Here is a 25,758-nt window from a genome sequence, read left to right on the forward strand (position 1 = left end):
CCAGTGCAGTAGACCAGTCTGTTACAATAGGAGCTACAGTCCCAGTACAGTAGACCAGTCTGTTACAATAGGGGCTCCAGTCCCAGTGCAGTAGACCAGTCCTGTTACAATAGGACCTACAGTCCCAGTACAGTAGACCAGTCCTGTTACAATAGGAGACACAGTCCCAGTACAGTAGACCAGTCTGTTACAATAGGGGCTCCAGTCCCAGTGCAGTAGACCAGTCCTGTTACAATAGGACCTACAGTCCCAGTACAGTAGACCAGTCCTGTTACAATAGGAGACACAGTCCCAGTACAGTAGACCAGTCCTGTTACAATAGGAGCTACAGTCCCAGTACAGTAGACCAGTCTGTTACAATAGGAGCTACAGTCCCAGTACAGTAGAACAGTCTGTTACAATAGGGGCTACAGTCCCAGTACAGTAGAACAGTCTGTTACAATAGGAGCTACAGTCCCTGTACAGTAGACCAGTCCAGTTACAATGGGGGCTACAGTCCCAGTACAGTAGAACAGTCTGTTACAATAGGAGCTACAGTCCCAGTACAGTAGACCAGTCTGTTACAATAGGGGCTCCAGTCCCAGTGCAGTAGACCAGTCTGTTACAATAGGAGCTACAGTCCCAGTACAGTAGACCAGTCTGTTACAATAGGGGCTCCAGTCCCAGTGCAGTAGACCAGTCCTGTTACAATAGGAGCTACAGTCCCAGTACAGTAGACCAGTCCTGTTACAATAGGAGACACAGTCCCAGTACAGTAGACCAGTCTGTTACAATAGGAGACACAGTCCCAGTGCAGTAGACCAGTCTGTTACAATAGGAGCTACAGTCCCAGTACAGTAGGACAGTCTGTTACAATAGGGGCTACAGTCCCAGTACAGTAGACCAGTCTGTTACAATAGGAGCTCCAGTCCCAGTACAGTAGACCAGTCTGTTACAATAGGAGCTCCAGTCCCAGTACAGTAGACCAGTCTGTTACAATAGGAGCTACAGTCCCAGTGCAGTAGGACAGTCTGTTACAATAGGGGCTGTAGGACAGTACAGTAGGACAGTCTGTTACAATAGGGGCTGTAGGACAGTGCAGTAGGACAGTCCGACTGCAGGACAGGGTCTCAGTGTTGACTCAGGGTTTGGGAATGGCGCAGCTGGGTTCGCTGGGCTGGGCGATGGAGGTAAGACTGAGCACAGAGATTCGGACACACTGATATTGTACTTGTAAGATATACCCTAATTATACAGTACCTGTCTCCTCTCTCTCTCTCCTCTCCCCCGATCACCTGTCTCCTCTCTCTCTCTCCTCTCCCCTGATCACCTGTCTCCTCTCTCTCTCCTCTCCCCTGATCACCTGTCTCCTCTCTCTCTCTCCTCTCCCCGATCACCTGTCTCCTCTCTCTCTCCTCTCCCCCCATCACCTGTCTCCTCTCTCTCTCTCCTCTCCCCCGATCACCTGTCTCCTCTCTCTCCTCTCCCCCGATCACCTGTCTCCTCTCTCTCTCCTCTCCCCCCATCACCTGTCTCCTCTCTCTCTCCTCTCCCCCCATCACCTGTCTCCTCTCTCTCTCTCCTCTCCCCGATCACCTGTCTCCTCTCTCTCTCCTCTCCCCTGATCACCTGTCTCCTCTCTCTCTCCTCTCCCCCCATCACCTGTCTCCTCTCTCTCCTCTCCCCCCATCACCTGTCTCCTCTCTCTCTCCTCTCCCCCCATCACCTGTCTCCTCTCTCTCTCCTCTCCCCCCATCACCTGTCTCCTCTCTCTCTCCTCTCCCCCCATCACCTGTCTCCTCTCTCTCTCCTCTCCCCCCATCACCTGTCTCCTCTCTCTCTCCTCTCCCCCCCATCACCTGTCTCCTCTCTCTCTCCTCTCCCCCCATCACCTGTCTCCTCTCTCTCTCCTCTCCCCCCATCACCTGTCTCCTCTCTCTCTCCTCTCCCCCCATCACCTGTCTCCTCTCTCTCTCCTCTCCCCCCATCACCTGTCTCCTCTCTCTCTCCTCTCCCCCCATCACCTGTCTCCTCTCTCTCTCCTCTCCCCCGATCACCTGTCTCCTCTCTCTCTCCTCTCCCCCGATCACGTGTCTCCTCTCTCTCTCCTCTCCCCCGATCACCTGACTCCTCTCTCTCTCCTCTCCCCCGATCACCTGACTCCTCTCTCTCCTCTCCCCCCATCACCTGTCTCCTCTCTCTCTCCTCTCCCCCCATCACCTGTCTCATGTCTTCTCTCTCAGGTCAGGCTGGACTCCCTCAGGCTGGGAAAGTCAAGCAGGCTGGTAAGTGTCTCTGTCTATCTGTCTCGCTCTCTGGGTTTCTGTCTGTCTCTGTCTGACTGGGTTTCTGTTGGGAGTGACTGGTGTGTGTCGGGGTGGGAGTGACCAGTGTGTGTCTCCTCTCTGCAGGTTATGGGAATGGTGCTGCTGGCTATCCTGGGGCTGGACTTGGTAACGGTGAGTCTCAAGAAGTCAATCGGAGCAACAGAGACAGGAGGCACAGTGAGAGGGAGGAGACAGACAATCCCTCTGTGGGACAGGAGACACAAACTGCTGCTCGATGATGCTGTATCTCTCCCCTGCTTTCTGATCTCAGCTGATAGCAGAGTGAATGGATCTGAGTGACTGTGGTCTCTCAGCTGATAGCAGAGTGAATGGATCTGAGTGACTGTGGGTGTGGTCTCTCAGCTGATAGCAGAGTGAATGGATCTGAGTGACTGTGGTCTCTCAGCTGATAGCAGAGTGAATGGATCTGAGTGACTGTGGGTGTGGTCTCAGCTGATAGCAGAGTGAATGGATCTGAGTGACTGTGGGTGTGGTCTCATCTGATAACAGAGTGAATGGATCTGAGTGGCTGTGGTCTCTCAGCTGATAGCAGAGTGAATGGATCTGAGTGGCTGTGGTCTCTCAGCTGATAGCAGAGTGAATGGATCTGAGTGACTGTGGGTGTGGTCTCAGCTGATAGCAGAGTGAATGGATCTGAGTGACTGTGGGTGTGGTCTCAGCTGATAGCAGAGTGAATGGATCTGAGTGACTGTGGGTGTGGTCTCAGCTGATAGCAGAGTGAATGGATCTGAGTGACTGTGGGTGTGGTCTCAGCTGATAGCAGAGTGAATGGATCTGAGTGACTGTGGGTGTGGTCTGTCAGCTGATAGCAGAGTGAATGGATCTGAGTTGCTGTGGTCTCTCAGCTGATACCAGAGTGAATGGATCTGATTGGCTGTGGGCACTCACTGAGCCTGTCCTCTCTGGACAGCCAGGTCTGCCAGTGTTCAGTGTGTGTGTCCAGGCTGTGGTCACTGAGCCTGTCCTCTCTGGACAGCCAGGTCTGCCTATGTCCAGTGTGTGTGTCCAGGCTGTGGTCACAGTTTCTGTTTGTTGTTTCTTATCTTGGTAAGATATTCAATTCAAGGTGCTTTATTAGCATGACCGATGGGTACAATCAGTGTTGCCAAAGCAAATAAAAATAATAAAATTAACATGGAACAAGACAAAAAATAGAAGTAAAATAAAACCTACAGAAATATTACAGACATTTACAACAGAGACATATTATAAAATATTGACATATACTGTAGGCGGCTGGACCATTATTGGGAGACAGACTCACTGTTCCTCAGGCTGGGACAGGAGATCACATACTGGGCTGCCAGATCAACTGAGTTCCCTCCTCCCTCTCCCAGTAGGATTGGGACCCGTTGTGACTCTGGCAGGTGTGGGAACTCTGGGTTTAGATTTCTGAGTTTAGGGAAGAATGTTTCTCTAATCCCAGAGTATCTGTCACAGTGCAGTAGGAAGTGCACCTCTGTCTCTATTTCTCCCCGCTGGCAGTGGGAGCACAGCCTGTCCTCTCTGGGCAGCCAGGTCTGCCTGTGTCCAGTGTGTGTGTCCAGGCTGTGGTCACTGAGCCTGTCCTCTCTGGACAGCCAGGTCTGCCTGTGTCCAGTGTGTGTGTCCAGGCTGTGGTCACTGAGCCTGTCCTCTCTGGACAGCCAGGTCTGCCTGTGTCCAGTGTGTGTGTCCAGGCTGTGGTCACTGAGCCTGTCCTCTCTGGACAGCCAGGTCTGCCTGTGTCCAGTGTGTGTGTCCAGGCTGTGGTCACTGAGCCTGTACTTCGTCAGGGTCTGTTTCTGTTTGTTATTTTTTATTTTGGTCAAATATTCAGCTAGTGTGTATTGTCTGTTTAGGGTTCTGTAGCATTCCAGTTGATGTTGTGTTTGTGTGTGAGATATCTCTCTCTCTCCTGTCTCCAATCACCTGTCTCCTCTTTCTCTCTCCTCTCCCCCGATCACCTGTCTCCTCTCTCTCCTGTCTCCGATCACCTGTCTCCTCTCTCTCTCCTCTCCCCCGATCACCTGTCTCATGTCTCCTCTCTCAGGTCAGGCTGGGAAAGTCAAGCAGGCTGGTAAGTGTCTCTGTCTATCTGTCTCGCTCTCTGGGTTTCTGTCTGTCTCTGTCTGACTGGGTTTCTGTTGGGAGTGACTGGTGTGTGTCGGGGTGGGAGTGACCAGTGTGTGTCTCCTCTCTGCAGGTTATGGGAATGGTGCTGCTGGCTATCCTGGGGCTGGACTTGGTAACGGTGAGTCTCAAGAGGCACAGTGAGAGGGAGGAGACAGACAATCCCTCTGTGGGACAGGAGACACAAACTGCTGCTCGATGATGCTGTATCTCTCCCCTGCTTCCTAATCTCAGCTGATAGCAGAGTGAATGGATCTGAGTGACTGTGGGTGTGGTCTCAGCTGATAGCAGAGTGAATGGATCTTAGTGGCTGTGGGTGTGGTCTCAGCTGATAACAGAGTGAATGGATCTGAGTGGCTGTGGGTGTGGTCTCAGCTGATAGCAGAGTGAATGGATCTGAGTGACTGTGGTCTCTCAGCTGATAGCAGAGTGAATGGATCTGAGTGACTGTGGTCTCTCAGCTGATAGCAGAGTGAATGGATCTGAGTGACTGTGGGTGTGGTCTCAGCTGATAGCAGAGTGAATGGATCTGAGTGACTGTGGGTGTGGTCTCAGCTGATAGCAGAGTGAATGGATCTGAGTGACTGTGGGTGTGGTCTCAGCTGATAGCAGAGTGAATGGATCTGAGTGACTGTGGGTGTGGTCTCAGCTGATAGCAGAGTGAATGGATCTGAGTGACTGTGGGTGTGGTCTCAGCTGATAGCAGAGTGAATGGATCTGAGTGACTGTGGGTGTGGTCTCAGCTGATAGCAGAGTGAATGGATCTGAGTGACTGTGGTCTCTCAGCTGATAGCAGAGTGAATGGATCTGAGTGGCTGTGGGCACTCGCTGAGCCTGTCCTCTCTGGGCAGCCGGGTCTGCCTGTGTCCAGTGTGTGTGTCCAGGCTGTGGTCACTGAGCCTGTCCTCTCTGAACAGCCAGGTCTACCTGTGTCCAGTGTGTGTGTCCAGGCTGTGGTCACTGAGCCTGTCCTCTCTGGGCAGCCTGGTCTGCCTGTGTCCAGTGTGTGTGTCCAGGCTGTGGACACTGAGCCTGTCCTCTCTGGGCAGCCAGGTCTGCCTGTGTCCAGTGTGTGTGTCCAGGCTGTGGTCACTGAGCCTGTACTTCGTCAGGGTCTGTTTCTGTTTGTTGTTTCTTATCTTGGTCAGATATCTCTCTCTCTCCTGCTTCCTATCACCTGTCTCCTCTCTCTCTCTCCTCTCCCCCGATCACCTGACTCCCCTCTCTCTCTCTCCTCTCCCCCCATCACCTGTCTCCTCTCTCTCTCTCTCTCTCTCTCTCCTCTCCCCTGATCACCTGTCCCCTTTCTCTCTCCTCTCCCCCCATCACCTGTCTCCTCTCTCTCTCTCTCTCCTCTCCCCCCATCACCTGACTCCTCTCTCTCTCCTCTCCCCTGATCACCTGTCTCCTCTCTCTCCTCTCCCCCCATCACATGTCTCCTCTCTCTCTCCTCTCCCCCCATCACCTGTCTCATGTCTTCTCTCTCAGGTCAGGCTGGACTCCCTCAGGCTGGGAAAGTCAAGCAGGCTGGTAAGTGTCTCTGTCTATCTGTCTCGCTCTCTGGGTTTCTGTCTGTCTCTGTCTGACTGGGTTTCTGTTGGGAGTGACTGGTGTGTGTCGGGGTGGGAGTGACCAGTGTGTGTCTCCTCTCTGCAGGTTATGGGAATGGTGCTGCTGGCTATCCTGGGGCTGGACTTGGTAACGGTGAGTCTCAAGAAGTCAATCGGAGCAACAGAGACAGGAGGCACAGTGAGAGGGAGGAGACAGACAATTCCTCTGTGGGACAGGAGACACAAACTGCTGCTCGATGATGCTGTATCTCTCCCCTGCTTCCTGATCTCAGCTGATAGCAGAGTGAATGGATCTGATTGACTGTGGGTGTGGTCTCAGCTGATAGCAGAGTGAATGGATCTGAGTGGCTGTGGGTGTGGTCTCAGCTGATAGCAGAGTGAATGGATCTGAGTGACTGTGGTCTCTCAGCTGATAGCAGAGTGAATGGATCTGAGTGACTGTGGTCTCAGCTGATAGCAGAGTGAATGGATCTGAGTGACTGTGGTCTCTCAGCTGAAAGCAGAGTGAATGGATCTGAGTGACTGTGGTCTCTCAGCTGATAACAGAGTGAATGGATCTGAGTGACTGTGGGTGTGGTCTCAGCTGATAGCAGAGTGAATGGATCTGAGTGACTGTGGGTGTGGTCTCAGCTGATAACAGAGTGAATGGATCTGAGTGGCTGTGGGTGTGGTCTCTCAGCTGATAGCAGAGTGAATGGATCTGAGTGACTGTGGTCTCTCAGCTGATAGCAGAGTGAATGGATCTGAGTGACTGTGGTCTCTCAGCTGATAACAGAGTGAATGGATCTGAGTGGCTGTGGGCACTCACTGAGCCTGTCCTCTCTGGGCAAACGGGTCTGCCTGGGTCCAGTGTGTGTGTCCAGGCTGTGGTCACTGAGCCTGTCCTCTCTGAAAAGCCAGGTCTGCCTGTGTCCAGTGTGTGTGTCCAGGCTGTGATCACTGAGCCTGTCCTCTCTGGGCAGCCTGGTCTGCCTGTGTCCAGTGTGTGTGTCCAGGCTGTGGACACTGAGCCTGTCCTCTCTGGGCAGCCAGGTCTGCCTGTGTCCAGTGTGTGTGTCCAGGCTGTGGTCACTGAGCCTGTACTTCGTCAGGGTCTGTTTCTGTTTGTTGTTTCTTATCTTGGTCAGATATCTCTCTCTCTCCTCCCTCCTATCACCTGTCTCCTCTCTCTCTCCTCTCCCCCGATCACCTGACTCCCCTCTCTCTCTCCTCTACCCCGATCACCTGTCTCCTCTCTCTCTCCTGTCTCTCTCTCCTATTGTACTTGTAAGATATGCCCTAATTATACCTGTCCCCTCTCTCTCTCCTCTTCCCCCATCACCTGTCTCCTCTCTCTCTCTGCTCTCCCCTGATCACCTGTCTCCTCTCTCTCCTCTCTCAGGTCAGGCTGGACTCCCTCAGGCTGGGAAAGTCAAGCAGGCTGGTAAGTGTCTCTGTCTATCTGTCTCGCTCTCTGGGTTTCTGTCTGTCTCTGTCTGACTGGGTTTCTGTTGGGAGTGACTGGTGTGTGTCGGGGTGGGAGTGACCAGTGTGTGTCTCCTCTCTGCAGGTTATGGGAATGGTGCTGCTGGCTATCCTGGGGCTGGACTTGGTAACGGTGAGTCTCAAGAAGTCAATCGGAGCAACAGAGACAGGAGGCACAGTGAGAGGGAGGAGACAGACAATCCCTCTGTGGGACAGGAGACACAAACTGCTGCTCGATGATGCTGTATCTCTCCCCTGCTTCCTGATCTCAGCTGATAGCAGAGTGAATGGATCTGAGTGGCTGTGGTCTCTCAGCTGATAGCAGAGTGAATGGATCTGAGTGGCTGTGGTCTCTCAGCTGATAGCAGAGTGAATGGATCTGAGTGGCTGTGGTCTCTCAGCTGATAGCAGAGTGAATGGATCTGATTGACTGTGGGTGTGGTCTCAGCTGATAGCAGAGTGAATGGATCTGAGTGACTGTGGGTGCAGTGAGATTGCTGAGGTCGGTGAGGTTTGTGGCATTGATACAGCTCGGTCTCATCTCTCCCACTCCCTGCACCAGGCTTCGGAAACGGCTTCGGAAACGGCTACAGAAACGGCTTCGGAAACGGTTACGGCGCTGGGCAGCTTCAGCCAGGATATGGAGCTGGTAATTACCTGTGTGTGTGTGTGTGTGTGTTTTAGGTCTGGGATACCCCAGTGTGCGTAACTGTGTGTGTGTGTGTTTTAGGTCTGGGATACCCCAGTGTGCGTAACTGTGTGTGTGTGTGTTTTAGGTCTGGGATACCCCAGTGTGTGTAACTGTGTGTGTGTGTTTTAGGTCTGGGATACCCCAGTGTGTGTAACTGTGTGTGTGTGTTTTAGGTCTGGGATACCCCAGTGTGTGTAACTGTGTGTGTGTGTGTGTGTTTTAGGTCTGGGATACCCCAGTGTGTGTAACTGTGTGTGTGTGTGTGTGTGTGTGTGTGTGTGTGTGTGTGTGTGTGTTTTAGGTCTGGGATACCCCAGTGTGTGTAACTGTGTGTGTGTGTTTTAGGTCTGGGATACCCCAGTGTGTGTAACTGTGTGTGTGTGTGTGTGTGTTTTAGGTCTGGGATACCCCAGTGTGTGTAACTGTGTGTGTGTGTGTGTGTGTTTTAGGTCTGGGATACCCCAGTGTGTGTAACTGTGTGTGTGTGTTTTAGGTCTGGGATACCCCAGTGTGTGTAACTGTGTGTGTGTGTTTTAGGTCTGGGATACCCCAGTGTGTGTAACTGTGTGTGTGTGTTTTAGGTCTGGGATACCCCAGTGTGTGTAACTGTGTGTGTGTGTTTTAGGTCTGGGATACCCCAGTGTGTGTAACTGTGTGTGTGTGTGTGTGTGTGTGTGTGTGTTTTAGGTCTGGGATACCCCAGTGTGTGTAACTGTGTGTGTGTGTTTTAGGTCTGGGATACCCCAGTGTGTGTAACTGTGTGTGTGTGTGTGTGTGTGTGTGTGTGTGTGTGTGTGTGTGTTTTAGGTCTGGGATACCCCAGTGTGTGTAACTGTGTGTGTGTGTGTGTGTGTGTGTGTGTGTTTTAGGTCTGGGATACCCCAGTGTGTGTGTGTGTGTGTGTGTGTGTGTGTGTGTTTTAGGTCTGGGATACCCCAGTGTGTGTGTGTGTGTGTGTGTGTGTGTGTTTTAGGTCTGGGATACCCCAGTGTGTGTAACTGTGTGTGTGTGTGTGTGTGTGTGTTTTAGGTCTGGGATACCCCAGTGTGTGTAACTGTGTGTGTGTGTGTGTGTGTGTGTGTGTGTGTGTGTGTGTGTTTTAGGTCTGGGATACCCCAGTGTGTGTAACTGTGTGTGTGTGTGTTTTAGGTCTGGGATACCCCAGTGTGTGTGTGTGTGTGTGTGTGTGTGTGTTTTAGGTCTGGGATACCCCAGTGTGTGTGTGTGTGTGTTTTAGGTCTGGGATACCCCAGTGTGTGTGTGTGTGTGTGTGTGTGTGTTTTAGGTCTGGGATACCCCAGTGTGTGTAACTGTGTGTGTGTGTGTGTTTTAGGTCTGGGATACCCCAGTGTGTGTAACTGTGTGTGTGTGTGTGTGTTTTAGGTCTGGGATACCCCAGTGTGTGTAACTGTGTGTGTGTTTTAGGTCTGGGATACCCCAGTGTGTGTAACTGTGTGTGTGTGTGTGTTTTAGGTCTGGGATACCCCAGTGTGTGTAACTGTGTGTGTGTTTTAGGTCTGGGATACCCCAGTGTGTGTAACTGTGTGTGTGTTTTAGGTCTGGGATACCCCAGTGTGTGTAACTGTGTGTGTGTTTTAGGTCTGGGATACCCCAGTGTGTGTAACAGTGTGTGTGTTTTAGGTCTGGGATACCCCAGTGTGTGTGTGTGTGTGTGTGTGTGTGTGTGTGTGTGTGTGTGTGTGTGTGTGTGTGTGTTTTAGGTCTGGGATACCCCAGTGTGTGTAACTGTGTGTGTGTTTTAGGTCTGGGATACCCCAGTGTGTGTAACTGTGTGTGTGTTTTAGGTCTGGGATACCCCAGTGTTTTGGCTGATGGTGCTGGACTAGGAGCAAAGGCTGGGAAAGCAGCAGGAACAGCAGGAGCAGGTAACTAAACCACAAGGGACTGACCTCCTCGCTGTCTGACTAACCTCCTCGCTGTCTGACTGACCTCCTCGCTGTCTGACTGACCTCCTCGCTGTCTGACTGAAGGACTCGCTGTCTGACTGACCGCCTCGCTGTCTGACTGACCGCCTCGCTGTCTGACTGAAGGACTCGCTGTCTGACTGACCTCCTCGCTGTCTGACTGACCGCCTCGCTGTCTGACTGACCTCCTCGCTGTCTGACTGACCTCCTCGCTGTCTGACTGACCGCCTCGCTGTCTGACTGACCGCCTCGCTGTCTGACTGACCGCCTCGCTGTCTGACTGACCTCCTCGCTGTCTGACTGAAGGACTCGCTGTCTGACTGAAGGACTCGCTGTCTGACTGAAGGACACACTGACACTGAAGGACTCGCTGTCTGACTGAAAGACTTGCTGTCTGACTGAAGGACACACTGACACTGAAGGACTCGCTGTCTGACTGAAAGACTTGCTGTCTGACTGAAGGACACACTGACACTGAAGGACACACTGACACTGAAGGACTCGCTGTCTGACTGAAGGACTCGCTGACACTGAAGGACTCGCTGTCTGACTGAAGGACACACTGACACTGAAGGACTCGCTGTCTGACTGAAAGACTTGCTGTCTGACTGAAGGACACACTGACACTGAAGGACTCGCTGTCTGACTGAAAGACTTGCTGTCTGACTGAAGGACACACTGACACTGAAGGACACACTGACACTGAAGGACTTGCTGTCTGACTGAAGGACACACTGACACTGAAGGACTCGCTGTCTGACTGAAGGACACACTGACACTGAAGGACTCGCTGTCTGACTGAAGGACTCGCTGTCTGACTGAAGGACACACTGACACTGAAGGACTCGCTGTCTGACTGAAGGACTCGCTGTCTGACTGAAGGACACACTGACACTGAAGGACTCGCTGTCTGACTGAAGGACACACTGACACTGAAGGACACACTGACACTGAAGGACTCGCTGTCTGACTGAAGGACACACTGACACTGAAGGACACACTGACACTGAAGGACTCGCTGTCTGACTGAAGGACTCGCTGTCTGACTGAAGGACACACTGACACTGAAGGACTCGCTGTCTGACTGAAGGACTCGCTGTCTGACTGAAGGACTCACTGTCTGACTGAAGGACTCGCTGTCTGACTGAAGGACTCACTGTCTGACTGAAGGACACACTGACACTGAAGGACTCGCTGTCTGACTGAAGGACTCGCTGTCTGACTGAAGGACTCGCTGTCTGACTGAAGGACACACTGACACTGAAGGACTCGCTGTCTGACTGAAGGACTCACTGTCTGACTGAAGGACTCGCTGACACTGAAGGACTCGCTGTCTGACTGAAGGACACACTGACACTGAAGGACTCGCTGACACTGAGGGACTCGCTGTCTGACTGAAGGACTCGCTGTCTGACTGAAGGACACACTGACACTGAAGGACACACTGACACTGAAGGACTCGCTGTCTGACTGAAGGACACACTGACACTGAAGGACTCGCTGTCTGACTGAAGGACTCGCTGTCTGACTGAAGGACTCGCTGTCTGACTGAAGGACACACTGACACTGAAGGACTCGCTGTCTGACTGAAGGACTCACTGTCTGACTGAAGGACTCGCTGACACTGAAGGACTCGCTGTCTGACTGAAGGACACACTGACACTGAAGGACTCGCTGACACTGAGGGACTCGCTGTCTGACTGAAGGACTCGCTGTCTGACTGAAGGACACACTGACACTGAAGGACACACTGACACTGAAGGACTCGCTGTCTGACTGAAGGACACACTGACACTGAAGGACTCGCTGTCTGACTGAAGGACTCGCTGTCTGACTGAAGGACTCGCTGTCTGACTGAAGGACACACTGACACTGAAGGACTTGCTGTCTGACTGAAGGACACACTGACACTGAAGGACTCGCTGTCTGACTGAAGGACTCGCTGTCTGACTGAAGGACACACTGACACTGAAGGACACACTGTCTGACTGAAGGACACACTGACACTGAAGGACTCGCTGTCTGACTGAAGGACACACTGACACTGAAGGACACACTGACACTGAAGGACTCGCTGTCTGACTGAAGGACACACTGACACTGAAGGACTCGCTGTCTGACTGAAGGACACACTGACACTGAAGGACACACTGACACTGAAGGACTCGCTGTCTGACTGAAGGACTCGCTGACACTGAAGGACACACTGACACTGAAGGACTCGCTGTCTGACTGAAGGACTCGCTGTCTGACTGTACCGCTGTTCCTCGGGCGCTGAGCTGTCCTCTCCCGCCCTGTAGGGGGAGCCGGTCACTTGCCTTACGGAGCTGAGCCCGCGCTCCCGGCGGTGCTGGGTGCCGAAGGGAAGTCTGGGAAATACGGCCAGGTGCCGTACACAGGGGAGCCTGCGTCGCCCGCAGCCCTCGGACCCGAGGCCGCCCTGGGGAAATACGGTGAGCGACGGGCTGCGTTGGGGGGGGGGGCATGGTGTTCAGTTCTGTGACCCCAGAACTTCCTGTTGCAGGGGGAGCTCAGCCTCCGTTTGGCGCCGCTGGCCTGGGGTTCGACGCGTCTGCTGCCAAATACGGTACGGAGGCAACTTCCTGTCTCGGGCTGGGCGCGGGCGGGGCGCGGGCGGGCGCGGGGCGCCAGTCACACTAACTGTGCTTCTTCTTGGGACCTGCAGGGGGCGCTGGTCAGTTTGACTATAATGGAGCACAGCTGATTCCTGCAGCTCTGGACGGTGAGCCTCTGTGTGTGTCTGTGTGTGTCTGTGTGTCTATGTGTGTGTGTGAGAGAGAGACAGGCTACAGCACACAGAGAGGTGTGTGTGTGTGTGTGTGTGTGTGTGTGTGTGTGTGTGTGTGTGTGTGTGTGTGTGTGTGTGTGTGTGTGTGTGTGTGAGTGTCATTGTATCAGCAAGTTTACTGTCCCTCTCTCTGTCAGGAGCTGGACAGCTGCCATTTGAGCCTCAAACTGCTGGTCTGGGACCCAATGGGAAACTGGCAGGAAAATATGGTAGGAACCCCAATACCTTACTGTCTGTATTAACCCCTCTCTTTCAGTGCAGTGTTAATGTACTGGAGTGTCCAGTCAGTGTGTGTGTATTAACCCCTCTCTCTCTCAGTGCAGTGTAAATGTACTGGAGTGTCCAGTCAGTGTGTCTGTATTAACCCCTCTCTCTCTCAGTGCAGTGTTAATGTACTGGAGTGTCCAGTCAGTGTGTCTGTATTAACCCCTCTCTCTCTCAGTGCAGTGTTAATGTACTGGAGTGTCCAGTCAGTGTGTCTGTATTAACCCCTCTCTCTCTCTCAGTGCAGTGTTAATGTACTGGAGTGTCCAGTCAGTGTGTGTGTATTAACCCCTCTCTCTCTCAGTGCAGTGTTAATGTACTGGAGTGTCCAGTCAGTATGTCTGTATTAACCCCTCTCTCTCTCAGTGCAGTGTTAATGTACTGGAGTGTCCAGTCAGTGTGTCTGTATTAACCCCTCTCTCTCTCTCAGTGCAGTGTTAATGTACTGGAGTGTCCAGTCAGTGTGTGTGTATTAACCCCTCTCTCTCTCTCAGTGCAGTGTTAATGTACTGGAGTGTCCAGTCAGTGTGTCTGTATTAACCCCTCTCTCTCTCAGTGCAGTGTTAATGTACTGGAGTGTCCAGTCAGTGTGTCTGTATTAACCCCTCTCTCTCTCAGTGCAGTGTTAATGTCCTGGAGTGTCCAGTCAGTGTGATTGTATTAACCCCTCTCTCTGTTGTCAGGTAATGGTCAGTTGCCGTTTGGTGCTCAGACTGCTGGCCTTGGGGCTGAAGGCAAGCTGGGTGAGTCTTGTCACTGTCCTCCTGTCTCTCTCTTTCCTGTCCTTTCATTGGGACGCCTGTGTGCATCCCTCTGTGTGTGTGTGTGCGTCCCTCTGTGTGTGTGTGTGTGTGTGTGTGCGTCCCTCTCTCTCTCTCTCTCTCTCTCTCTCTCTGTGTGTCTCTCTCTCTCTCTCTCTCTCTCTCTCTCTCTCTCTCTCTCTCTCTGTGTCTCTGTCTGAGAGCTACTGACTGTCTTTCCTCTTCCAGGTAATGGAGGAGGTTACCTGAATGGAGGACTGCAGCCTGCAGGTAGGACTGAGGGACAGTCAGACAGGCGGACAGACAGTGGAAATGGACACACAGATATGACCCACAGTAGAAATGTCTTTTGTCAGATTCACTCTTAACCTCTCTGCCTGTCCGCCAGCCCTGTGTCTCTCTCAGTGAGCTGTCTGCCTGTCTGTCAGTGCTCTGTGCCTGTCTGCGTGTCTGACAGACCTGTCTCTCTCAGTGAGCTGTCTGTCTGCCTGTCTCTGTGCCTGTCGGTGCTCTGTGTCTGTGTGCTTGTCTGTCTGCCTGTCTGTCTGTGTGCCAGTGCCCTATTTCTGTCTGCCTGTCTGTGAGTCTGTGCTCCAGTCCCCACCTGTCTGCCTTCCTGTCAGTGCCCTGTGCCTGCCTGTCTGCCTGCCTGCCTGTCTGCCTGCCTGTCAGCGCCCTGTGTCTGCCTGTCTGCCTGCCTGTCAGCGCCCTGTGTCTGCCTGTCTGTCTGCCTGTCAGTGTCCTGCGCCTGCTTGTCTGCCTGCCTGCCTGCCTGTCAGTGCTCTGTGCCTGCCTGTCTGCCTGCCTGTCAGTGCTCTGTGCCTGCCTGTCTGCCTGCCTGTGTCCCTGCCTGTCAGTGCCCAGTGCCTGCCTGTCTGTCTGCCTGTCAGTGCTCTGTGCCTGTCTGCCTGCCTGTCTGTCTGCCTGTCAGTGCCCAGTGCCTGTCTGTCTGCCTGTCAGTGCCCAGTGCCTGCCTGTCTGCCTGCCTGTCAGTGTCCTGTGCCTGCCTGTCTGCCTGCCTGTCAGTGCTCTGTGCCTGCCTGTCTGCCTGCCTGTCAGTGTCCTGTGCCTGCCTGTCTGCCTGCCTGTCGGTGCTCTGTGCCTGCCTGTCTGCCTGCCTGTCAGTGCTCTGTGCCTGCCTGTCTGCCTGCCTGTCAGTGTCCTGTGTCTGCCTGTCTGCCTGCCTGTCTGTCTGCCTGTCAGTGCTCTGTGCCTGCCTGTCTGTCTGCCTGTCAGTGTCCTGTGTCTGCCTGTCTGCCTGCCTGCCTGTCTGCCTGCCTGTCAGTGTCCTGTGTCTGCCTGTCTGCCTGCCTGTCTGTCTGCCTGTCAGTGCTCTGTGCCTGCCTGTCTGTCTGCCTGTCAGTGTCCTGTGTCTGCCTGTCTGCCTGCCTGTCTGCCTGCCTGTCAGTGCTCTGTGCCTGCCTGTCTGTCTGCCTGTCAGTGTCCTGTGTCTGCCGGTCTGTCTGCCTGCCTGTCAGTGCTCTGTGCCTGTCTGTCTGCCTGCCTGTCAGTGTCCTGTGTCTGTCTGCCTGTCTGCCTGCCTGTCTGCCTGCCTGTCAGTGCTCTGTGCCTGCCTGTCTGCCTGCCTGTCAGTGTCCTGTGTCTGCCTGTCTGCCTGCCTGTCTGCCTACCTGTCAGTGTCCTGTGTCTGCCTGTCTGTCTGCCTGCCTGTCTGTCTGCCTGTCAGTGCTCTGTGCCTGCCTGTCTGTCTGCCTGTCAGTGTCCTGTGTCTGCCTGCCTGTCTGCCTGCCTGTCTGCCTGCCTGCCTGCCTGTCTGTCTGCCTGTCAGTGCTCTGTGCCTGCCTGTCTGTCTGCCTGTCAGTGTCCTGTGTCTGCCGGTCTGTCTGCCTGCCTGTCAGTGCTCTGTGCCTGCCTGTCTGTCTGCCTGTCAGTGCTCTGTGCCTGCCTGTCTGTCTGCCTGTCAGTGTCCTGTGTCTGCCGGTCTGTCTGCCTGCCTGTCAGTGCTCTGTGCCTGCCTGTCTGTCTGCCTGTCAGTGTCCTGTGTCTGCCTGCCGGTCTGCATGTCTGCCTGTCAGTGCCCCGTGTCTGCCGGTCTGTCTGCCTGCCTGTCAGTGCTCTGTGCCTGCCTGTCTGCCTGTCTGTCAGTGCCCCGTGTCTGTCTGTCTGCCTGCCTCCCTGCCTGTCAGTGCCCTGTCCCTGCCTGCCTGCCTGTCTGCCTGCCTGTCTGCCTGTCTGTCTGCGTGCCTGCCTGTCAGTGCTCTGTCCCTGTCTGCCTCCCTGTCTGCCTCCCTGTCTGTCTGCCTGCCTGCCTGTCTGTCTGCGTGCTGGCTTGCTAACCCTGCGGCCTCCCCCTCCCTCACACCTCCGCAGGTCCAGAGGTCCCTGCTGCTCCCCTGCTCCCCACTGCTGCTGGCCCCTCCCTCCCACCTCCTGACAGCCAATCGCAGGCTCCGCTGCCAGCGCAGGCAGAGCAGCTGCAGCAGCTACAGCAGCTGTATGCGCAGCTACAGCAGCTTCAGCAGCCCATTGCCAAGGGCAACGCTAAACCGTGCAAGACAGGTATGACACAGAGAGAGAGACAGACAGACAGACAGACAGACAGACAGACAGACAGACAGGGGGTCAGTGCTGACAGTGAGAGAGAGAGAGACAGACAGGGGGTCAGTGCTGACATTGAGAGAGAGAGAGAGACAGATAGACAGGGGGTCAGTGCTCACAGAGAGAGAGACAGACAGACAGGGGGTCAGTTCTCACAGAGAGAGAGAGACAGACAGACAGGGGGTCAGTGCTGACAGTGAGAGAGAGACAGACAGGGGGTCAGTGCTCACAGAGAGAGAGAGACAGACAGGGGGTCAGTCTGTCAGCATGTTACAGGTTGTTAGCGTGGGCTTGGCGTGTAGCAGGTTATTAATGTCTGCTGGGCATCTTGCAGGTTATGCAGGACAGCTGGGAGCTGGACAGGGACCCTATGGTGAGTAGAGAAATGACAGGTGTCACTGGAGTCTCTCTGTCTCTGTCTGCTGTCTGACTGTACACTGGGGTCTCTCTGTCTGCTGTCTGACTGTACACTGGGGTCTCTCTGTCTGCTGTCTGACTGTACACTGGGGTCTCTCTGCCTGCTGTCTGACTGTACACTGGGGTCTCTCTGTCTGCTGTCTGACTGTACACTGGAGTCTCTCTGTCTCTGTCTGCTGTCCGACTGTACACTGGGGTCTCTCTGCCTGCTGTCTGACTGTACACTGGAGTCTCTCTGCCTGCTGTCTGACTGTACACTGGAGTCTCTCTGTCTGCTGTCTGACTGTACACTGGAGTCTCTCTGTCTCTGTCTGCTGTCTGACTGTACACTGGAGTCTCTCTGTCTCTGCCTGTTGTCTAACTGTACACTGGGGTCTCTCTGACTGCTGTCTGACTGTACACTGGGGTCTCTCTGTCTCTGCCTGTTGTCTGACTGTACACTGGGGTCTTTCTGTTTGCTGTCTGACTGTACACTGGGGTCTCTCTGCCTGTTGTCTGACTGTACACTGGGGTCTCTCTCTCTGTCTGCTGTCTGACTGTACACTGGGGTCTCTCTCTCTGTCTGCTGTCTGACTGTACACTGGGGTCTCTCTGTCTGCTGTCTGACTGTACACTGGAGTCTCTCTCTCTCTGTCTGCTGTCTGACTGTACACTGGGGTCTCTCTGTCTGCTGTCTGACTGTACACTGGGGTCTCTCTGTCTGCTGTCTGACTGTACACTGGGGTCTCTCTGCCTGCTGTCTGACTGTACACTGGAGTCTCTCTGTCTCTGTCTGCTGTCTGACTGTACACTGGAGTCTCTCTGTCTCTGTCTGCTGTCTGACTGTACACTGGAGTCTCTCTGTCTCTGCCTGTTGTCTGACTGTACACTGGAGTCTCTCTGTCTCTGTCTGCTGTCTGACTGTACACTGGAGTCTCTCTGTCTCTGCCTGTTGTCTAACTGTACACTGGGGTCTCTCTGACTGCTGTCTGACTGTACATTGGGGTCTCTCTGCCTGTTGTCTGACTGTACACTGGGGTCTCTCTCTCTGTCTGCTGTCTGACTGTACACTGGGGTCTCTCTGTCTGCTGTCTGACTGTACACTGGGGTCTCTCTGTCTCTGACTTCTGTCTGACTGTACACTGGGGTCTCTCTGACTTCTGTCTGACTGTACGCTGGAGTCTCTCTGTCTCTGCCTGCTGTCTGACTGTACACTGGAGTCTCTCTGACTGCTGTCTGCTGTCTGACTGTACACTGGAGTCTCTCTGTCTGCTATCTGACTGTACACTGGGGTCTCTCTGTCTGCTGTCTGAATGTACACTGGGGTCTCTCTGTCTCTGACTGTTGTCTGACTGTACACTGGGGTCTCTCTCTCTGTCTGCTGTCTGACTGTACACTGGGGTCTCTCTGTCTGCTGTCTGACTGTACACTGGAGTCTCTCTGACTGCTGTCTGACTGTACACTGGGGTCTCTCTGTCTCTGACTGTTGTCTGACTGTACACTGGGGTCTCTCTCTCTGTCTGCTGTCTGACTGTACACTGGGGTCTCTCTGTCTGCTGTCTGACTGTACACTGGGGTCTCTCTGTCTCTGCCTGCTGTCTGACTGTACACTGGGGTCTCTCTGTCTGCTGTCTGACTGTACACCGGGGTCTCTCTGTCTGCTGTCTGACTGTACACTGGAGTCTCCCTGTCTCTGCCTGTTGTCTAACTGTACACTGGAGTCTCTCTGTCTGCTGTCTGACTGTACACTGGAGTCTCTCTGTCTGCTGTCTGACTGTACACCGGGGTCTCTCTGTCTGCTGTCTGACTGTACACTGGAGTCTCCCTGTCTCTGCCTGTTGTCTAACTGTACACTGGAGTCTCTCTGCCTGCTGTCTGACTGTACACTGGAGTCTCTCTGCCTGCTGTCTGACTGTACACTGGAGTCTCTCTGCCTGCTGTCTGACTGTACACTGGGGTCTCTCTGTCTGCTGTCTGACTGTACACTGGAGTCTCTCTGACTGCTGTCTGACTGTACACTGGAGTCTCTCTGACTGCTGTCTGACTGTACACTGGGGTCTCTCTGACTGTTGTCTGAATGTACACTGGGGTCTCTCTGACTGTTGTCTGACTGTACACTGGAGTCTCTCTGTCTGCTGTCTGACTGTACACTGGAGTCTCTCTGTCTGCTGTCTGACTGTACACTGGGGTCTCTCTCTCTGTCTGCTGTCTGACTGTACACTGGAGTCTCTCTGTCTGCTGTCTGACTGTACACTGGAGTCTCTCTGTCTGCTGTCTGACTGTACACTGGGGTCTCTCTCTCTGTCTGTTGTCTGACTGTACACTGGGGTCTCTGTCTCTGTCTGCTGTCTGACTGTACACTGGGGTCTCTCTGTCTGCTGTCTGACTGTACACTGGGGTCTCTCTGTCTGCTGTCTGACTGTACACTGGGGTCTCTCTGTCTGCTGTCTGACTGTACACTGGAGTCTTTCTGTCTCTGACTTCTGTCTGACTGTACACTGGGGTCTCTCTGACTTCTGTCTGACTGTACGCTGGAGTCTCTCTGTCTCTGCCTGCTGTCTGACTGTACACTGGAGTCTCTCTGACTGCTGTCTGCTGTCTGACTGTACACTGGAGTCTCTCTGTCTGTTGTCTGACTGTACACTGGGGTCTCTCTGTCTCTGACTGTTGTCTGACTGTACACTGGGGTCTCTCTCTCTGTCTGCTGTCTGACTGTACACTGGGGTCTCTCTGTCTGCTGTCTGACTGTACACTGGAGTCTCTCTGACTGCTGTCTGACTGTACACTGGGGTCTCTCTGTCTCTGACTGTTGTCTGACTGTACACTGGGGTCTCTCTCTCTGTCTGCTGTCTGACTGTACACTGGGGTCTCTCTGTCTGCTGTCTGACTGTACACTGGGGTCTCTCTGCTTCTGTCTGACTGTACACTGGGGTCTCTCTGTCTGCTGTCTGACTGTACACTGGGGTCTCTCTGTCTGCTGTCTGACTGTACACCGGGGTCTCTCTGTCTGCTGTCTGACTGTACACTGGAGTCTCCCTGTCTCTGCCTGTTGTCTAACTGTACACTGGAGTCTCTCTGTCTGCGGTCTGACTGTACACTGGAGTCTCTCTGTCTGCTGTCTGACTGTACACTGGGGTCTCTCTGTCTGCTGTCTGACTGTACACCGGGGTCTCTCTGTCTGCTGTCTGACTGTACACTGGAGTCTCCCTGTCTCTGCCTGTTGTCTAACTGTACACTGGAGTCTCTCTGCCTGCTGTCTGACTGTACACTGGAGTCTCTCTGCCTGCTGTCTGACTGTACACTGGAGTCTCTCTGACTGCTGTCTGACTGTACACTGGGGTCTCTCTGTCTGCTGTCTGACTGTACACTGGAGTCTCTCTGACTGCTGTCTGACTGTACACTGGAGTCTCTCTGACTGCTGTCTGACTGTACACTGGGGTCTCTCTGACTGTTGTCTGAATGTACACTGGGGTCTCTCTGACTGTTGTCTGACTGTACACTGGAGTCTCTCTGTCTGCTGTCTGACTGTACACTGTAGTCTCTCTGTCTGTTGTCTGACTGTACACTGGGGTCTCTCTCTCTGTCTGCTGTCTGACTGTACACTGGAGTCTCTCTGCTTGCCGTCTGACTGTACACCGGGGTCTCTCTGTCTCTGCCTGCTGTCTGACTGTACACTGGGGTCTCTCTGTCTGCTGTCTGACTGTACACTGGGGTCTCTCTGTCTGCTGTCTGACTGTACACTGGGGTCTCTCTGACTCACAGAGAGAGAGAGACAGACAGGGGGTCAGTCTGTCAGCATGTTACAGGTTGTTAGCGTGGGCTTGGCGTGTAGCAGGTTATTAATGTCTGCTGGGCATGTTGCAGGTTATGCAGGACAGCTGGGAGCTGGACAGGGACCCTATGGTGAGTAGAGAAATGACAGGTGTCACTGGAGTCTCTCTGTCTCTGCCTGCTGTCTGACTGTACACTGGGGTCTCTCTGACTGCTGTCTGACTGTACACTGGGGTCTCTCTGTCTCTGCCTGTTGTCTGACTGTACACTGGGGTCTCTCTCTCTGTCTGACTGTACACTAGGGTCTCTCTCTCTGTCTGCTGTCTGACTGTACACTGGGGTCTCTCTGAATGCTGTCTGACTGTACACTGGGGTCTCTCTGTCTCTGTCTGCTGTCTGACTGTACACTGGGGTCTCTCTCTCTGTCTGCTGTCTGACTGTACACTGGGGTCTCTCTCTCTGTCTGCTGTCTGACTGTACACTGGGGTCTCTCTCTCTGTCTGGTGTCTGACTGTACACTGGGGTCTCTGTCTCTGTCTGCTGTCTGACTGTACACTGGGGTCTCTCTCTCTGTCTGCTGTCTGACTGTACACTGGGGTCTCTCTCTCTGTCTGCTGTCTGTCTGTACACTGGGGTCTCTCTGTCTGCTGTCTGTCTGTACACTGGGGTCTCTCTCTCTCTCTGTGCCTGTCTCTCTTGATCACCGTCTGTTTATACGACACACCTGTCTGTCTCTCTGGATCATCGTCTGTATATACGACCCACCTGCCTGTCTCTCTGCCTGTCTCTCTCGATCACCGTCTGTATATACGACCCACCTGCCTGTCTCTCTGCCTGTCTCTCTCGATCACCGTCTGTATATACGACACACCTGCCTGTCTCTCTGCCTGTCTCTCTGCCTATCTCTCTCGATCACCGTCTGTATATACGACACACCTGCCTGTCTCTCTGCCTGTCTCTCTGCCTGTCTCTCTCGATCACCGTCTGTATATACGACACACCTGCCTGTCTCTCTGCCTGTCTCTCTCGATCACCGTCTGTATATACGACACACCTGCCTGTCTCTCTGCCTGTCTCTCTGCCTGTCTCTCTCGATCACCGTCTGTATATACGACACACCTGCCTGTCTCTCTGCCTGTCTCTCTGCCTGTCTCTCTCGATCACCGTCTGTATATACGACACACCTGCCTGTCTCTCTGCCTGTCTCTCTCGATCACCGTCTGTATATACGACACACCTGCCTGTCTCTCTGCCTGTCTCTCTCGATCACCGTCTGTATATACGACACACCTGCCTGTCTCTCTGCCTGTCTCTCTGCCTGTCTCTCTGCCTGTCTCTCTCGATCACCGTCTGTATATACGACACACCTGCCTGTCTCTCTGCCTGTCTCTCTCGATCACCGTCTGTATATACGACACACCTGCCTGTCTCTCTGCCTGTCTCTCTCGATCACCGTCTGTATATACGACACACCTGCCTGTCTCTCTGCCTGTCTCTCTGCCTGTCTCTCTCGATCACCGTCTGTATATACGACACACCTGCCTGTCTCTCTGCCTGTCTCTCTCGATCACCGTCTGTATATACGACACACCTGCCTGTCTCTCTGCCTGTCTCTCTCGATCACCGTCTGTATATACGACACACCTGCCTGTCTCTCTGCCTGTCTCTCTCGATCACCGTCTGTATATACGACACACCTGCCTGTCTCTCTGCCTGTCTTTCTCGATCACCGTCTGTATATACGACACACCTGCCTGTCTCTCTGCCTGTCTCTCTCGATCACCGTCTGTATATACGACACACCTGCCTGTCTCTCTGCCTGTCTCTCTCGATCACCGTCTGTATATACGACACACCTGCCTGTCTCTCTGCCTGTCTCTCTCGATCACCGTCTGTATATACGACACACCTGCCTGTCTCTCTGCCTGTCTCTCTCGATCACCGTCTGTATATACGACCCACCTGTCTGTCTCTCTGCCTCTCTCTCTCGATCACCGTCTGTATATACGACCCACCTGCCTGTCTCTCTGCCTGTCTCTCTGCCTGTCTCTCTCGATCACCGTCTGTATATACGACCCACCTGTCTGTCTCTCTGCCTGTCTCTCTGCCTGTCTCTCTCGATCACCGTCTGTATATACGACCCACCTGTCTGTCTCTCTGCCTGTCTCTCTCGATCACCGTCTGTATATACGACACACCTGCCTGTCTCTCTGCCTGTCTCTCTCGATCACCGTCTGTATATACGACACACCTGCCTGTCTCTCTGCCTGTCTCTCTCGATCACCGTCTGTATATACGACACACCTGCCTGTCTCTCTGCCTGTCTCTCTCGATCACCGTCTGTATATACGACACACCTGCCTGTCTCTCTGCCTGTCTCTCTGCCTGTCTCTCTGCCTGTCTCTCTCGATCACCGTCTGTATATACGACACACCTGCCTGTCTCTCTGCCTGTCTCTCTCGATCACCGTCTGTATATACGACACACCTGCCTGTCTCTCTGCCTGTCTCTCTGCCTGTCTCTCTGCCTGTCTCTCTCGATCACCGTCTGTATATACGACACACCTGCCTGTCTCTCTGCCTGTCTCTCTCGATCACCGTCTGTATATACGACACACCTGCCTGTCTCTCTGCCTGTCTCTCTGCCTGTCTCTCTCGATCACCGTCTGTATATACGACACACCTGCCTGTCTCTCTGCCTGTCTCTCTCGATCACCGTCTGTATATACGACACACCTGCCTGTCTCTCTGCCTGTCTCTCTGCCTGTCTCTCTCGATCACCGTCTGTATATACGACACACCTGCCTGTCTCTCTGCCTGTCTCTCTCGATCACCGTCTGTATATACGACACACCTGCCTGTCTCTCTGCCTGTCTCTCTGCCTGTCTCTCTCGATCACCGTCTGTATATACGACACACCTGCCTGTCTCTCTGCCTGTCTCTCTCGATCACCGTCTGTATATACGACACACCTGCCTGTCTCTCTGCCTGTCTCTCTGCCTGTCTCTCTCGATCACCGTCTGTATATACCACACACCTGCCTGTCTCTCTGCCTGTCTCTCTCGATCACCGTCTGTATATACGACACACCTGCCTGTCTCTCTGCCTGTCTCTCTGCCTGTCTCTCTCGATCACCGTCTGTATATACGACACACCTGCCTGTCTCTCTGCCTGTCTCTCTCGATCACCGTCTGTATATACGACCCACCTGTCTGTCTCTCTGCCTGTCTCTCTCGATCACCGTCTGTATATACGACCCACCTGCCTGTCTCTCTGCACACAGGTGGCAAGGAGTGGAAAACTGGTCTCAATGGATTTAATGGCTTCAGATACAGAGGTGAGATCTACCCCCTCACTACACACCCCTCACTACACACACACACTACCTCTACACACCCACTACACACCCTCACACCCCTCACTCCCACACTACACACCCATTACACACACTCACACCCCTCACTACACACCCCTCACTAAACACACACACTACCTCTACACACCCTCTACACACCCCTCACCTCACACTCACACCCCTCACTCCCACACTACATACTCACTACACACAGACACACCCTCTACACACACTCACACCCCTCACTACACACCCCCACCTCACGCTCACACCCCTCACTCCCACACTACATACTCACTACACACAGACACACCCTCTACACACACTCACACCCCTCACTACACACCCCCACCTCACACTCACACCCCTCACTCCCACACTACACACCCATTACACACAGACACACCCTCTACACACCCTCTACACACCCTCACACCCCTCACTACACACCCCCACCTCACACTCACACCCCTCACTCCCACACTACACACCCATTACACACACTCACACCCCTCACTACACACCCCTCACTACACACCCCCACCTCACACTCACACCCCTCACTCCCACACTACATACTCACTACACACAGACACACCCTCTACACACCCATTACACACACTCACACCCCTCACTACACACCCCCACCTCACACTCACACCCCTCACTCCCACACTACATACTCACTACACACAGACACACCCTCTACACACCCATTACACACACTCACACCCCTCACTTAACATCCACACTACAGACCCACTACACACACTACACACCCTCACACTCACACCCCTCACTCCCACCCTACACACCCACACACCTGTAATGAACACACAGCAGGACAGGAGACACAGTGAGAGAGAGGAGATCACAGAGAATACCTCAGTAACAAACACACAGCAGGACAGGAGACACAGTGAGAGAGAGGAGATCACAGAGAATCTCTCAGTAACAAACACACAGCAGGACAGGAGACACAGTGAGAGAGAGAGGAGATCACAGAGAATCCCTCAGTAACAAACACACAGCAGGACAGGAGACACAGTGAGGGAGAGGAGATCACAGAGAATCCCTCAGTAACAAACACACAGCAGGACAGGAGACACAGTGAGAGAGAGAGGAGATCACAGAGAATCCCTCAGTAACAAACACACAGCAGGACAGGAGACACAGTGAGGGAGAGGAGATCACAGAGAATCCCTCAGTAACAAACACACAGCAGGACAGGAGACACAGTGAGAGAGAGGAGATCACAGAGAATCTCTCAGTAACAAACACACAGCAGGACAGGAGACACAGTGAGAGAGAGAGGAGATCACAGAGAATCCCTCAGTAACAAACACACAGCAGGACAGGAGACACAGTGAGGGAGAGGAGATCACAGAGAATCCCTCAGTAACAAACACACAGCAGGACAGGAGACCCAGTGAGAGAGAGGGGATCACAGATAATCTCTCAGTAATAAACACACAGCAGGACAGGAGACACAATGAGGGAGAGAGGAAATCACAGAGAATCCCTCAGTAATGAACACACACAGCAGGAAAGGAGACACAGTGAGGGAGAGGAGATCACAGAGAATCCCTCAGTAACAAACACACAGCAGTACAGGAGACACAGTGAGGGAGAGGAGATCACAGAGAATCCCTCAGTAATGAACACACACAGCAGGACAGGAGACACAGTGAGGGAGAGGAGATCACAGAGAATCCCTCAGTAACAAACACACAGCAGGACAGGAGACACAGTGA

At 53.5% G+C, this 25,758-nt stretch overlaps 1 protein-coding gene across 5 annotated transcripts in view; it reads left to right on the forward strand.

The window, feature by feature from the left end:
• Positions 1-25,758, forward strand: part of LOC148659534 (uncharacterized) — a 39,781-nt gene that overhangs the window by 12,835 nt on the left and 1,188 nt on the right. The window contains exons 11-31 of one of the 5 annotated variants that reach the window (XM_088633789.1): positions 1,125-1,169; positions 2,223-2,264; positions 2,391-2,438; positions 4,360-4,386; positions 4,513-4,560; positions 5,928-5,969; positions 6,096-6,143; positions 7,392-7,433; positions 7,560-7,607; positions 8,037-8,123; positions 9,971-10,051; positions 12,391-12,543; positions 12,615-12,677; positions 12,777-12,833; positions 13,037-13,108; positions 13,847-13,906; positions 14,153-14,194; positions 16,256-16,444; positions 16,818-16,856; positions 20,744-20,782; positions 23,933-23,986. In XM_088633789.1, coding sequence (XP_088489915.1) covers positions 1,125-1,169; positions 2,223-2,264; positions 2,391-2,438; positions 4,360-4,386; positions 4,513-4,560; positions 5,928-5,969; positions 6,096-6,143; positions 7,392-7,433; positions 7,560-7,607; positions 8,037-8,123; positions 9,971-10,051; positions 12,391-12,543; positions 12,615-12,677; positions 12,777-12,833; positions 13,037-13,108; positions 13,847-13,906; positions 14,153-14,194; positions 16,256-16,444; positions 16,818-16,856; positions 20,744-20,782; positions 23,933-23,986 — 1,326 coding nt within the window. The remainder of the gene's footprint in view (positions 1-1,124; positions 1,170-2,222; positions 2,265-2,390; positions 2,439-4,359; positions 4,387-4,512; positions 4,561-5,927; positions 5,970-6,095; positions 6,144-7,391; positions 7,434-7,559; positions 7,608-8,036; positions 8,124-9,970; positions 10,052-12,390; positions 12,544-12,614; positions 12,678-12,776; positions 12,834-13,036; positions 13,109-13,846; positions 13,907-14,152; positions 14,195-16,255; positions 16,445-16,817; positions 16,857-20,743; positions 20,783-23,932; positions 23,987-25,758) is intronic. The other 4 variants (XM_088633792.1, XM_088633790.1, XM_088633791.1 and 1 more) reach the window with 4 other exon arrangements.

The sequence above is a fragment of the Lepisosteus platostomus genome, chromosome 6 (assembly GCF_059453375.1).
Source record: "Lepisosteus platostomus isolate fLepPlt1 chromosome 6, fLepPlt1.hap1, whole genome shotgun sequence".
Classification (NCBI taxonomy): Eukaryota; Metazoa; Chordata; class Actinopteri; order Semionotiformes; family Lepisosteidae; genus Lepisosteus; species Lepisosteus platostomus.